We start from the raw sequence: 14,656 nt of genomic DNA on the forward strand, positions 1-14,656 counted from the left end.
TGTATGGAAACCTGAGCATAAGACGACTGGAGGCCCGGGTCAGCACGGGTCAACGCTCGTTCACAGCTTTTTACAAATGAAATCAAACTAAGTGTCACAGTCTGACTTCTGCAAATAAACCTACATTGCCAGGGCCGCCCCTCTGCCGCTCCGTCTGTCCGTCCAGTTTATAGCAGACTCACAGACACCCGGGTTTGTAGTGGCAGGAAATATAAACAGACTTCGCACCCTGCCCTTGACACAAAGAGAGGAGACACTAATGGGAGAAGTGGAAAAACACACCGTCTCTTTGCTGGTATTTCTCTTAACTCCTTCAACGTATGGCAAGTAGCACCACGGCACGTAATAAAACCCAATCGAGAAAGAAAGCTTTGTTTGCCACTGAGCCGTGCTAGCTGGCCTCCATTAGCCTCCAACCGCCGTCTGTCAGTTGGCGAGGCCTTCCTATTGTCAGTAAAAATGCTAAGCCTCTCTGCTATCTCACTTGAACCAGACTATGACCACAAAAAGGCAGATAGGAGATCTGCAAATCTCAGTTGCGGGAAAGAGAAAAGCAGAGAGGGAAGGGTGTGGGTGTTGGGAACAGAGAAAGGGCTTTTTATTCTCCTCCGTCTGTGATTTGAACAGGTGTGACAGATGTGTGGCCTCGGTACACGAGTGTGTGAGAAGATACGTCGTGAACTACCACCCAGAAGGTCTACATGCACATACTATTTACAGAGCTGCATGTTCTGTTGAGGCCCGTAGTCCTTTCTCTTGTTTGTTGATAGCCATCAGCACTTTCTCATTTCTGCTAAACAAAACACAAGCTTGCACAGAGCAGCTCTCTTTGGGGTTCTATTTACTTCAGTGCAACAGCTAAAAGAGGTCTGTGGGCTTCAGCATGTGCATATGCGCGCGCACACGCGCACACACACACACACACACACACACACACACACCTTGTACCGTCTTTGCTTTCACATTAAGAGCCAAACTACGAGTTTGATATGTCACTTTTTTTTTTTGCTTTTTTTGGAGGAGTGCAAATGATTCAGTCGGCAGAGTTTGGAAGACACTTTAACTAAGTGTGTGAGAGGACAGGTGGATGGACGGGTGTGAAACGAGTCCCCCGTCCCTCTTGTCCCAGCTCCACGGAGTCTTCAACCGCTTAGTGTTATTTCACTAATGGCGCAGCAGCCTCCACTCTGAGGGGGGGGGGGGGGGGGCTTGACTATCAGATTACTGTGCAGAACACTGTGCAGAGAAAGCACACTCCAACACAATATGCGCACACTGGCGGGAAGTGGGAGTCAGTGAGGTGTTCAGAGTGACGGAGACATAACAGCCATTAGGGAGTTTTAAGTGATATCTCTGCAGGGCCACCAGCAGTCCCCGGGTAGCACTAATGGTGTCCAATAACGGTAATGGCTAGTGCCTACAGCCGCTTGGGCTTTCTCTGTCATCCACTTAACAACATATCAGGTGCGGCGACAGTTTGAGCACACGGACCCTTTAAGCATGCACACTAGAGACATAAACACACAACTAGTTTTTATAGAATATTGGAGCCAAACAACTAGTTGATAAGCAGATGATTCATTTGCAATCATTTTGATAACAGATCGACTGTTTTAATTATTTTTTTCAGAGCAAACATGCCAAGCATTTGACAAGACTTACATTGTTGTAAACAGTCTGTCAGACAAAGAAAGCTATTTACGGCTCACTTTGGCAAAATGTGACACTTTTCAGTATTTTCTGACCTTTTTTAGTCCAACGAGTAATCGTTGACAGATATACGTGTTAGTTGCAGCTCTAAAAGACATATTTGCTGTTGTGATTATTCCCTTTTGGCTTAATGCCTCTGTGCTGACATATTAGAGTGCTCCTCCAGGGGTTGTGTGTGCTAGGAGTATTTTGTCAAAAAATAAAGCAAAAAAACAGGGCAATAACTTTCATAAAATATACAAAGGTTTAAATTCCCAGAGTGATTGTTTACCCTGTTTATTCAAGTAACAGTCAGCATTATGCTAGTAACTCACTAATCCAATGAACACGGAATATTTTCAAGTTATTACAGTAAATAAAAATAGACATTCTAAAAAGAATATGACAATTAAAAATAAGAAAATCTGTTAAGAAAATCCAAAGCAGAAAAACCTGCTTTAAATATCCACTCTGAATATTTTATACATCTCCATTAGAACTAAAAAAAAGTAAAAAGTACAGAGGTGAAAACTGTCAACACTCTAATCGTCTCTCCTGTATCATTTCTTCCACAGGAACTTCTCATTAGTCCTCCAGAGACTCTTGCCCTCGTCTTCTGCAGACCTACCTCGAGCTGCAAAGTTAGTGTTGATGCAAACCCTCTGCACTTCCGCCGGGTCCGTTAACCTGTTGATGCTCTCCTCATTCCCCTCATTCAGGATGTCCCAGAAGTCTTTGCGACTGCCCTTTGGTACCACCTGGTGTACAGGTGGTTTGTTTATAGAGTCTATGAGGCCTGCTGAACCAGAGTCCGTATTGAGAGTGATTCTGGGTGGAGGAGGGAGACACGTGCTTACTGACACGGAGGAGGGAGCGGGGGGTGTTTTTGGGGTGCCCCTCCGTTGTGCACCCCTGGGTTTGGGTTTTAACAGATCGTCGAGGATCGAGGTGTCTCCTATCAGATCTGTGAGGAGGGAGCGATGACCGCCGGTGGGCTTGGCCTGTTCAGGAGGAGAAGTCAGAGAATTCTCTCTCTGGCCCTGAAATGGTTCACTGGTCCCGCAGGACATTTTCTGCTCTTTCTCCCTTCCCTGTGCTCTGGGTTTGGATAACGTGGTGGACCTGCCATGGCTGAGGTCCGGAGAAGAAGGGATACGTCTGTCTGTGCAGTTCTGGAAAGCCGTAGCCTCCGCAGACCCCAGACCACTGCTGCTGGCCTGATCCAAGCCAAGACCACCACCAGCTCTGAAGGCTCCAGAACTAGAAACACTACCCCTCTTTGTCCTCTTATGTCCTCTGGCACTGCAGGCCGTCTCCTCCTGCTCCTCTGACTCAAGGCTCGGAACATCACTTAAAGGTTCTAGCACATTCTTTTCTGGGACGTTTCGCTTTTTCTCGGGTGATAGAACATCGTTTTGTGGGTTTCTCCGCTTTGTTTGGGGTTCGGGGACATCATTTTGTGGGTGTCTAGACTGTTTCTGTGGCACAGAAGCATTGTGTGAGGCTTCGGGCTTAGTTTTAGGTTCAGGATTCTTCTCGGTGTGTTTAGGCTTTCTCTTGGCTTTTGGAACATCCCTTTGTGGGGTTCGGCTATGTGTGTGAGATTTTGCGGTCTCTTTGAAGGATGTTGAGGAGGTAACAGTTGAAGAGGAGGTCTGTGCTGAATCAGGTTGTGGGAAGTTGTTTGTGACGGTGTTGGCCAGGGCAGGGAGGTTCAGTGAAGTGTAATACTCTCGTAGACAGGCCAGTCTCCGGGTTGAGTTTCCTCTCAGAATTTCCACTGCAAACTGATGGACTGAGGGGAATTTCAATTTCTCTGCCATTTCCTCCAGCTGCTGCCTGCAGTACACACGAGCAGACAGAGGACGCAGAGACGGAAATGAGTGTGAAAAAACATCCACGCACAAAAAAAACCTGTTATTATCACCTGCTTATATCCTGTGAATTTAACACTATGTTCACACACGCACAGTTAGCACGAGGCCTTAACCTGGCACATGTGAGCATAAAGTAAGATACATTCAATCACAACATCTTTTAAAGAAAAAAACAAAACACAAAGCCTATCCTGTTAATCTGATATCTTGCAGGTCCGTCAGGCCTGGCCTAGGATGAAAACGTCTCCACATATTCAGGCTCATATCCAGACAGCCATGCAGTGTGAGGAGTCATAACTTTGGTCCAACCAGACTTGGGGACAGAACTACTTCAAAGCCACCGGTGGTACAGCAGCATTGTGGTGGCGTTACCATCAGTTGTGGCTTTCACTGGAAAAACAATAAATAAAAAGAAACGGCAGTAAAACACAAAATCCTGTGGATTAAAATCCGTACGCGAGGTTAATTGAGGGGATATAATATGACTAGTGTGTATTTTCACTCCCTGGTGAGCCTCTGGGCAAAGATACAGTCTTCTCCAGTCTTCTTGGGAAGTGAGACTGGAGCCATAAAGGTGTCTCTATACGAGTGTTTGGGATGGGAAGGTAGGGGGGTGCGGCAGGACAGAGGTGTGTATTTGAGTACCGTGTGTCTGCACATGTGCGTAAATGCTTGTTAGGACGTGTGTACATCGGTGTGCGAGTCCTCGGGCAATCATTTTTGGTTCGTCTCGGGAGGGCTGTGGTTGTGGAGGGGAAAAACTCTTGCACTGTTGGGCCTGAACATAACTGGGTAATCTTTGGCATGATGCTGGGAAATAGGTGGGTAGGAGGGAAAGCTCAGAGGTGGTCTCTGGCCACACACACACACACACACACACACACACACACACACACACACACACACACACACACACACACACACACACACACACACACACACACACACACACACACACACACACACACACACACACACACACACACACACACACACACACACACACACACACACACACACACACACACACACACACACACACACACACACAGGCCCAGGTGGGGGCGCTCAACACCATATCTGTGGTCACTTTTGGCCTATTTCCCTACACTGCCAGGAATTCCTCTCTTCCGACCTCACTCTTTACACCCCCTTTCCTCCTTTCATCCACTTGCCTGATTTATTTTCATTAAAAGCATGCATGCCCCCCCTTATCTTAAGTCACTTTTCCTTCAAGTCCACCCATGACTTTGTTTTTCTCCCTCTCAGCCTCCTCATTGCCTCTGTTCTTTCCTCTTCACCTCACCTCCTCGGACACTCGTTCAGTACCTGCGTATGGCCTGGGGAGTCTCTCCGATGATGAAGGTGGTGTGTCTGGTGTGGTGCACACTCTTGCCGACGAAGGTGACTGGATGGTCCACACTGGGCTTCTGCGGTCTGACAGGAGGGGGGCAAGGCTGACTGTCTGGTGGGCTCGCCGACAAGCTCTGGTACAATCAAACGAGAGATTTTTTTGGCTGAGACGTGGCGGGCTTATGTTGACATGATAGTGGATGTTAACACGCTTTGAAAATAGCTAACCTGCACTGCTGCAGTATGTGTTTACATCCACTCTCACTCACAGTGAGCATGTGTGTCTGATACAGCGTTGGCAAGCCTTATCCTGCATGCCAATATGCAGTTGCCAGAAAACGCTTTGGTAGAAAACAGGCCTAAATGTCACAGTTTACGGCGAAGTCTAGAATGTTAGATGAGTAATCCTGTCATGGTTTCCAAAAACACATATTCCTGTTAAGCTCTTCAAATGTAATTCGATTTATCTAATCTAATTTAAGATGGCAAGATACAACAGCAATATCGTATATTTGAAGAACCACTGAACCAGACCGATGTTACGGCGGTATGTACCTCTTGGGTGCCGAGAAGGTGATTGGCCGGGAGCTGAGAGTACATCTTGCGCTCAAACACGTCTCGTGCAGCAGCTCTGCTGATCCTCTCCTCTGCTTTGCTCCCGCCCACCACGCGCTGGTTAGAGTGGGTGTACGCCACCTCGTGTACACCCCCTTTAAACAGAAATAGACATCATTCATGTTAAAATTCATGATAAAATGTATTGGCATATAAGAAACAGGTATTGAAGAATAGGTTTCTCACCTAGCACACCGTCGATAGTTCCATCCTTTCCTTTGGACGCAGGGGACGTCTGACTTCTCAGATTTGTAAATGAAACAGCTTTGGGCATCCCTGCTTCTCTCTCCGTCCTGTTGGTCGTTGCGGCTCTTCGCTCACCTTTTGCCGACTCAACTCTGGATCTGGTCTGTGGAGATGTGAAGTGACATCCCGTAGATCTCCCTTTCTTAACAGGAGTGTGTTCATCTTCCGAAGATGTGAATGTATCTATGTCTTCTGTGTATTTGGATCTGGCCTTGCCCCTAACACTAGCACTTTGCCTCTCTCTCCCACGGTGACCTCCTCTACCATGTGAATTTAAAGGGTCCCTCTTGGGCCACGTCTTTGCTTCTATGTCCAAGTCCTCAGATTCATCCGAGTAGCCCTCAAAGCGGCGTGCTTTTGGAACTGGAGTTTTGAGCTTGTTCGGTTTCTTTTTGTCCGGTGAGGAATTTTCATCGCTTTCCTCATCCAGTGTAGTTTTCTTATTTGTCCACCCTTTCAGGCCCCGTCTCTTTCTTACAACATCATCACTTTGTTTTAACAGAGGAAACCTCTCTTGTCTCCCTCTATCTCCATCCTCCCTGTGTTCTCTGTCTGAACCGCTAGAGATGTCCAACGTTTTCAGTCCCAATTTAGGGAGACAGATTGCGCCATTTCTAGTACTGGAGTTCTTGCAGATGCCAGAGGAGGTACTCTCCATCTTTTGATCCTCAGCATCATCCTCGGAGGGGCTTTCGTCGACACCCGGACTACTGTCCCCTTCTGCCAACTCTGGTTTCTCTTTGACCCTTTCGAGGAGCCTGGAGAAACCGTGCTGGAGGAGACTCATTCGACCAGGACCAGTGGCAGCACTCCCACCCATGTTGCCATCCACTGCACTGGGGCTTGACGCCTTCCTCTTAAGACCCTGCTCATCCTCATCCTCATCACTTCCACTGCTGAAGTCCAACACCCCTCTGGGGACCTTCGATGCACCTTTTTTCTCCTTGGCTGGTTCTTTATCCAGTACCGGGCCGCCTATAGGCGGCGAGTCTCCAGGTTCCTTAAATAAAAGGGTAAGAAAAGTAGCGACAGATTGGTATAGAAAGCGGGGCATGTATTGCGAGAGAACAAGGAATTCATTTGAATTAACTGTATGGGAATGATTTTGCTACACAACAGCACAAATAGGCTGCACACTCCCTTGTTTGTGCCATCTTTCAGTGGACCAGCCCATGTGAGATTATATTGTGTAGTACAAAACAGATGTTCGTAACAATAAATATCAACGTGACATGTCCCCCCCCCCCCCCCATCACGGAGTAACAAGAATAAAACATCATGACATTTCCTGGACTTATATGAATGGGCCTTTATGGGAACGACCACCAACTGTGATTCTAATTTCACAAAATTTGCCAACTAGATGACTCTTCCCCAGTTGTGCTGCACTAGTGTGCGTGTTGGTGCTCACACGCCTCGGGCCTTTCCCTGTGCGTGTTAAGGCACCCCAGTGGATTCTGTATTTTTGAAAGAATCTGAAAGGCCTCAGTGGAGCAGCAGCCCTGTAAAAAAAAAAAAAAAAAAAGGGCCGAGCTGGGAACGGGATGATAAGGGGAATCACTGTGTAAATAAATAGCTGAAAAGCAGAAGATTGGCGTCAGTGTGGTCTGCTCCTTCCATTAGGACAGATCAGTAATTACACACAGCTGTTTCACACAGCAGGCAGAGAGAACCTCATCCTTCAGTTCTGCTACAATACAAAGAATTGAGTTTAAAAATGTTAGGCATTCAAAACCTCCATAGAAATTTCTAAACATACTATGCTCAATATGCTGCAAACACTCACTTTAAGCATGTACTACTACTTAAAGGGAGCTTTAAAGTCTGTGGACGATGATACTGTGACATAAAGACAGAGTATTGAGCTTTATGCTGAAGATATGGCGACTAAAACAGGAGTGGTTTTAGAGATTTGTGTTTTTTTTTAACTTTTTCCTACTATAAACAAAAGGCCCCATATGAATGTATTGTAACAGCCTGAACTCAAGCTGACCACAACTGCTGTAAGGAAACTACAAACTTTTTACAGCCACCTTTAAAAGCCTCCAGCAGCGTGAGTATGTGATACTGATGAGAAAGATTTTGGCCAGATTCTCACTTTCTCCATGTTCTTCCTGTAACATAATTCATCTAATTTTGACAATGTTGTCATAGTAGAAGCATTTTTCCTCATAAATGGGACGTTTTGGAATAATAAACCAGAAAATGACAAGACGAAGAAGAATGGAGGAAGCAATAAAGAAGAGTTTGAGCTGAGGCGGAAAAAGTTTGTAATGAGACCGCGTGAGTTGGTTGACTGGCGGACAGGAAGGACCCTGTTTGAGGTATCGTTCACATGGGAATGGGAGGATGAGTGGGTCGCCCAGGGGGAGACGACGGAGTGAGCGATGGGAAGATGAGTGCCCTTATGTTCTGGGTCTCTGAGAGCAGCAGAGCTACTCACGCTAACTGCCTTCATCTCCTCCTCCTCCTCCTTCTCTTCGCCCGTGTGTGTGCTGCTGGTCATCACACCGGCCTCCACTCGTCCTTCTCGCTGAAAGTGAGACACACATTTATCAAAACATATTGTACAATAACATCAATTGAATTATGTTACAATCATCAACAAAAGACTATCTTTTAGTTTTCATTTTTGCTAGTTATAGTTTTATTACCAGCACGAGATATTTTTAGACGTTCTGATACTCAAAAACAACAGGAAGTGCAACATGCCTCTCTTATTCCTATATCAGAACAAAAATACTTAGAGTTAAGGGTGTCCATTACTACACGACACATTACTACTGCCACATGACCACATACGAGTACATTCTTGACTGTTTTGTGAGACTTTGCATTGTGACTGGGGACATGAATCAGCTGGAGGCGGTGAGTTCAGACAGTAGGCCGCAGTAGAACACATCATCAAGCAAGCAAACAGTAAAAGGCGTGCAGGCTATCTAACCTCTAGTATCTTGCGGGTGAGGCATGTCCCTTTGGTCTGCAGCCTGAAGAGGTTTTTGATCCCAAACAGCTCCCCCTTGTGGACGCCATGCCCCCGCACTGCCTCAAAGTACCGCCGCGAACTCTCCTTGCCCACAACTGAGCATTGCAATTGCTGGAGGACGGGAAAGGCGGCGCAGAAACAGTACATTACTGACAGAGATACTGACACAGAGCACTGAGCTCATATTACAAAGCACTGGTAGCAATTCAGTATTTTTCCCCATATTATGTGATTTGTGTGTGTGTGCGCGCCTATAATGACCTGGTACCTGTTTGTAAACTTGTCTGAGGTAGATAACCTCCTCTACAGTCCCCAATGAGATCAGCCTGAGAACAGTCACGTCCCTGCACTGGCCAATACGATATGCCCTGAAGACACACACAAACATATCAACACACAGGCATCATGCATACAAATAGTAAAAAGCCTATATGCTTGCATGTGGATATGACTAATGACTAGGTACGCTTTACTGGCAGCTACACCGCTTTTTGAAGCCAGTTGAGAGAAGCAGCAACAGAATAAAATACATTGTAAATTCAAGACATGGCCAATAACCTACCTGTCAATAGCTTGGAGGTCATTGGCTGGGTTCCATGTGGGGTCGAAGAGCACAACCACATTGGCCCCAACGAAGTTAAGACCAAGACCCCCCGCCCTGATGGAACAAAGAGCCCGTTATCTGCAGATTCAAGGTTTAAAATAGGCACCACTACTGGTAATAAATAAATGGGAAATCTGAGAAAATACTACTCATATGATTGCTATTGTTTGACTAACATGGTGGAAACCAGGCAGAGGTTGATGTGAGAGGAGCTGTTGAACTCTTTGACAATCTGGAGTCTCTCTTTGGCTTTGGTGGCTCCGTCCAGCCTGCTGTAGTCCAGCCCCTCTGCCATGCAGTAGCTCTCCAGCACGTCCAACAGCTGACAGGTCCAAAACACAACAAACAATTAAGGAGGGTTCAAAGCACTACGAATCAACCGTGTAAAAAAAAAACTGACAGCTCTACATGCATCATGTGAATTCACTCATCGTCGAGGTTGAAAGGGTTTGTAAACGCTAGACTAACAAATGTAGAGTAAAACTAAACAGAAAATCCCCAGGCCTCGGTATTTATAGATAAGCCATACGGGTCAAAACTGTATGGACTCTATGATTACCAAAAAAAGCAAAACATAAGCCACGAAAATATGACCTCATAGCAGCCAGAAATGTTATCATACTGTCTCTGGTGACAGCAACCATTAGACTCTGCAGAGTCTAATTGTCTTTAAAACTCTAATAGCCCTTACTTATGAACCCAAAGGCTTATTAATCTGTGTTTCAGAAGAAAACCGTGCATCCTGCTACTATTTTTTGTGCTGACAAGTAATCTGCTCTAACAGCAGTGGCAATTAAGGGGCGTGTGTTCAAGCCTGTTGTTGTGTTGAAAGGCTGAGTGGATGAGACCGAGTGTAAAGCTCAGTACCGACCAAAGATTTTGCGGCGAGACGAAATAACGTTTAGACCGTTGCAGCGAAACACACAAACATTCTGATTTCAATAAACACAGCTCTCACCTTGGTTGAGAGAGAAAAAAGAAGCACTTTATCTCTCCTCTGCAGGTAATGTTTCAGCAGCTTCTGCAAAACCTGAAAGGAACACAGATTTGTTGAAACGGCCAACGACGAGCAGGTGACTGAGCCTCCGTTCCCGAATTATACCTTCATCTTTCCACTGTACATCGGGTCCGACAACGCTTCGAATGCTTTGTCTTTGCATCGCTGCACAAAGTCTGGAAACTTCTGGAATACCTTTGCACAGATGGCACCCACGTACTTCTCCTGGGAGACACAAAATAGTTGTTACGGTGAACCAACTCCAGCACTAGAAGGTGTGATCTCAGTCTGTAAGAAACTGTCCAGGAGACATCTCTAATGAACCAGTGTAGTAGATCGGTTATAGGGCTACCTGTTTCTTGCTGGAGCCTGCGGTGGACTGAAGCAGTGCTGTATGGTTGGCAACCTTCCTCAATATGGCCAAGTAACTGAAGTACAGCCCCTTCATTTGCGCACCTTCCGCGTTTCTCTGCAATAAAATAAAATCGATATTTTTAATTATTTTAACCATATGAAAGTTTTTCATTCAAATGCCAAGTTAAAAGGGTCAGTTGGACGATGGTAACAGGTAAATGTTGCGTTTTGAATTGCAGTACGCTGTATCTAAAAAGTAGAATGAGTCAGCGCCGCTTAGATACTAAAGGGCCAGTTCACCTGAATCACACAGAGAAATATATTTGTCTGATTTAGGGAATCTGACCCCCCTAAAAAATGTTCACATACGAGTCAATTATGAGATGGATTTCACTCATTTATGTGGAAAACAGCTCAACCCGTACGAACTTAAACCCATTACAATTCCCGCGACGGTGAAAGCGGCGCACTGACTTCGTAGCAGCAGCTTCCGCGGGTGCGTCCGCTTTGACAGTCACATTTCTCTGAAGACCTCAGCATTAATGTCACATCTCCAGTGTCCAGCACCGTCTGATACACAGTCTGCTGGAAGTCCGTCAGAGAGCAATACACCACCTGGGAGAAAACACAGCATCACAGAGTTTCTTTTGAGTGTTGCTTTCAGACTTCATAGAAATTCATCTGGATATTTATGATGACGGATTGTTGTCGTGTAGCTGGTGAATTTGTTTCAGGAGAAGTCCGGTTTGACTTCAACAAGCTTACCCTGTCATCCTTCTTAGGCAGCTGTTCCCTGATGAGAGCTTTAGTCCTTCTGAGGAAACAGCGGGAAATCTTCCTCACCAGGGCCCTGACAGTCTTCCTCCCTGTAGCTAGGGCACGCTTGGTTGCACTGTGCCTCTGCCCTTGCTCAATCGGATCTGAAAACTCGTTCTTGAAATTTCCTAAACTGCCGAGACAACCAGGCAAGGCCCTGAATAGAAAGAAAAAGTATTTAAAAGGTAAAAAAAAAAAAAGCTATTTTCAGCAATCACATCACTTCCTCAACAGGGAACAAAATGACTGAAATCTTCAAACTACGCAAATGACAAATGTGTTGTAACATAAAAGTCTCTTAACCTACCAGTCCATGACACACCACAGCTCCTCGAGGTTGTTCTGTAAGACGGTGCCAGTGAGGCCAACTCTGACCTGATGAAAATAGACGCGCAGAGCTAGCATCAAAAGCATGGCCCATGTTAAGCTAAGCTAACTATGTTTTCATCGTGATTGTGATACAATTCAATCTTCTGCCAATGAAGCAGAGACGAGGACGGCCCGAGAGAAGACTTTACACAGAGTCGAGTTAAACGACACGAACAAAAAGCTCTCTGACCTTACATTTCAGGTCCTTCATGGCCTGAGTGATCTGAGAGTTTGGATTTTTGATCTTGTGGGCCTCATCCACAACCACAGCAGACCAGTCTATGCTGCAGAAGAGAGGGCAAAGGTATGTTTTAGTCACAGAAAAAAATTACTATGACAAAAACTAATTGATCACATATTTAAGCATACAAAAAACACGTCATTTATTATGTTTGATGCGTATGTGTGTGTCGAGCATGGTTTCTACTTATTAAACTGATCCAGACAAAGGCGCAGAGTTTCATAGGTAGTGAGAGCGATCTCGATGCGGCCCTTCTTGATGCGAGCCAGCTCCTCCTCTTTCCTCAGCCCGTGGACCACCACACACTGGAAGTGGCCCCATGTGTCCAGCTCATCTTTCCAGTTATAAAGCACCGACAGCGGGGCCACAACGAGGAACACCTAGAACAGATCATGGAGATACCCAAATTGTGAGGATGAAACAATCAATACTCATATCTGTCGCTGCACATGATTGAATGCGCCTGGTAGTTTAAAAAAAATAAAAATAAACTGTTCATTTACCCTACACATTTTTTATGATTCATGAACTGTCCATTTGTAACTAGCTTATTTCAATACCCACTTTTTGGGGTTTACTTTGCTTGGAGGACTTCTGACTCCACAGAAACTGAGGCCTGTTGTTCTCGATGTCCTCCCACGTGCCTGTTTTGTGCAATACAGCAGCAAGGAAACCAATGACCTGAGACAAAATCATAGAGGTGGAGAGACAGGCATGTGAGAAAAGCATGCGGACATAATTTAAACAATTCTGAACATAGACGTGAAGCTAATGTACTTTGTACCTGGACAGTTTTTCCCAGGCCCATGTCATCCCCCAGGATACAACCTCTGGAACAGATGTAGTTGTTGTAAATGAACCTGATACCTTCTCTCTGGTAATCCCTCAGGTATCTGTTGATGGTGTAGGGGACTCTGTCCCCATCAACATCACTTAACTCTAAGGGGACACATAGCCTGGTGTCTGTGACGCTGCTGGGAAACAAAGGTTTCTCCTGGGTGAAGTGATTGGGGCCTGGTCTCATGAGTTTCGAGACGGGTACAGCTTCCTCCTCTTCTGCATCTTTACTATGGTCAGTGAACACCACCCAAGCTGTGGTTTCACTATCATGAGAGGTGGTCAGTCTCTTAATGGTGGTTTCTCGCAGGGAGCCATCTCTCGGGTCAGGAGCCAGACAAGTCTCACCTTCACGCCACGTTGCTATAAAGTAAGACCAATTATTAGTTAACTGTTCTTAGCCATATATATTTTAAAAAATACTTTACCAAAGGCACACAGATAGTTTGGATATTACTGGGGTGTGTTTAAGGCAGCATTAGTGTGATTTTTAAGTGGGTATAGTTATAATAGACAGGAAAGACATAGCAAAACATCTCTACAAAATAAAATACCATCTTTTCATGAAGGGATTGGGGATGCATTTTCCTACCATTATATTCTCTAACGTTACAATATACTATGAAACTTATAGCATTCTAGTTCATCCCATCTAAACACGGGTGTGTCCTATCGATCGAATCAGTCTTATGACTGAAGAGTGACTAAGTTGTTGTCCCTGGTGGAAATATGGCTAATTATTAGCTAGCCGCAGAGGCTTTGAGCAGCCTTAGAGTTGTGCAAACCAGTGTCCAGCTGAAATGTAGCAACAGGTAAAAACGTGCATTTCAAACCTTTTTCAGCTGCAGAAGATGAAGCCATGTCCTGCCTCCTCTTCTTCGTGTGGAGGAAAAGTCACTGTAGCATGCTAGCTAGCTTCATTAGCCTAACTTAGCTAACCTATTGAGCAAAAGACAGGACGGCGACAAATGTAGAACGAGAAACCGAGTGTTGGCTTTTACTTTATCATCCGTTTAAGTTCATTCATTTGCCGAAAAGGCACAGGCCCATCGACTGTGTGTAAGAGGGAGACAGACACAGCAGGAGCAGCTGCAGCTCCACTGCTGCTTGCTGAATGTTTATCTATTTCAACAACGAGTAACGCACTTTCGACGCATTTCCTCGATTTCAAATACAATTTAACGTTAAACGTCTACTCTAAAAATGACAAATCACGTAAACAATATTTTCTAAATATCTAAAGTCTGTTTCAGTCGCTTTCTTTCCCTTAACAATTCTTTCCGTTAAACAATCCCAATATCAGGAATTGTGGTGAAAGTGCTGGATAGAATCTAAATTATCTTTTTTTTGATGGAAATAATAATAAAGTTGATTCACTAAAAACAATAGTTGCAATAAAATTTGAGGAGCAGCGAGTAACCAATTTAGACTAGGTCTATATATACATAAATAAAATGAAATGACATGTGGATGTATTTCTGCTGCTCACAGTACTTTGAAGTTTTATGCTGCACATTCATAATGTGTCATTATGTACAAAATGGGCCTACATGCAAATTGTAAAACGTTGTCATCCTATATGCAGGCTATTTCATAATAATATAACTGCACTATCGAAATGTCATGTGCACTTACTGTTTGGAACAATACTGTTACTCACATGCTTATTTTT

The 14,656-nt window shown here is 45.0% G+C and overlaps 1 protein-coding gene across 4 annotated transcripts; it reads right to left on the reverse strand.

Annotated features, from left to right (window-relative positions):
- Positions 1 to 1,970: 1,970 nt before the first annotated feature.
- On the reverse strand, positions 1,971 to 14,124 carry ercc6l2 (excision repair cross-complementation group 6-like 2). Of its 4 annotated transcripts, none has more exons than XM_076098857.1 (20): positions 13,818 to 14,120; positions 12,932 to 13,347; positions 12,712 to 12,828; positions 12,334 to 12,527; positions 12,097 to 12,190; positions 11,845 to 11,912; positions 11,487 to 11,694; positions 11,196 to 11,336; positions 10,720 to 10,836; positions 10,473 to 10,592; positions 10,329 to 10,400; positions 9,547 to 9,692; positions 9,329 to 9,424; positions 9,035 to 9,134; positions 8,725 to 8,877; positions 8,224 to 8,313; positions 5,721 to 6,780; positions 5,475 to 5,629; positions 4,896 to 5,053; positions 1,971 to 3,528 (listed from the first exon to the last, which is right to left on the reverse strand). In XM_076098857.1, the coding sequence occupies exons 1-20, from the start codon at positions 13,843 to 13,845 to the stop codon at positions 2,250 to 2,252; spliced, it is 4,812 nt and encodes a 1,603-aa protein (XP_075954972.1). In that variant the 5' UTR covers positions 13,846 to 14,120; the 3' UTR covers positions 1,971 to 2,249. The 4 variants fall into 4 exon arrangements, with proteins under 4 accessions (XP_075954972.1, XP_075954973.1, XP_075954974.1 ...); XM_076098859.1 differs by having other exon boundaries at positions 3,517 to 3,956; positions 13,818 to 14,122; XM_076098860.1 differs by lacking the exons at positions 1,971 to 3,528; positions 4,896 to 5,053; positions 5,475 to 5,629 and adding an exon at positions 7,192 to 7,282 and having other exon boundaries at positions 6,644 to 6,780; positions 13,818 to 14,124.
- Positions 14,125 to 14,656: the final 532 nt, after the last annotated feature.

The sequence above is a fragment of the Anarhichas minor genome, unplaced genomic scaffold (assembly GCF_050575085.1).
Source record: "Anarhichas minor isolate MPS153535 unplaced genomic scaffold, ASM5057508v1 ptg000025l, whole genome shotgun sequence".
In the NCBI taxonomy this organism is placed as follows: Eukaryota; Metazoa; Chordata; class Actinopteri; order Perciformes; family Anarhichadidae; genus Anarhichas; species Anarhichas minor.

Excerpts from the sequence above, each read along its gene's own strand:
- ercc6l2 (XM_076098857.1), bottom strand. The coding sequence starts at position 13,845 with ATGGCTTCATCTTCTGCAGCTGAAAAAG. Across the intron at positions 8,314-8,724 it reads TCACCCGCAAGATACTAGAG|CGAGAAGGACGAGTGGAGGC; the intron begins GTTAGATAGCCT and ends TCTCACTTTCAG. Across the intron at positions 5,054-5,474 it reads ACCTTCTCGGCACCCAAGAG|AGCTTGTCGGCGAGCCCACC; the intron begins GTACATACCGCC and ends TGATTGTACCAG.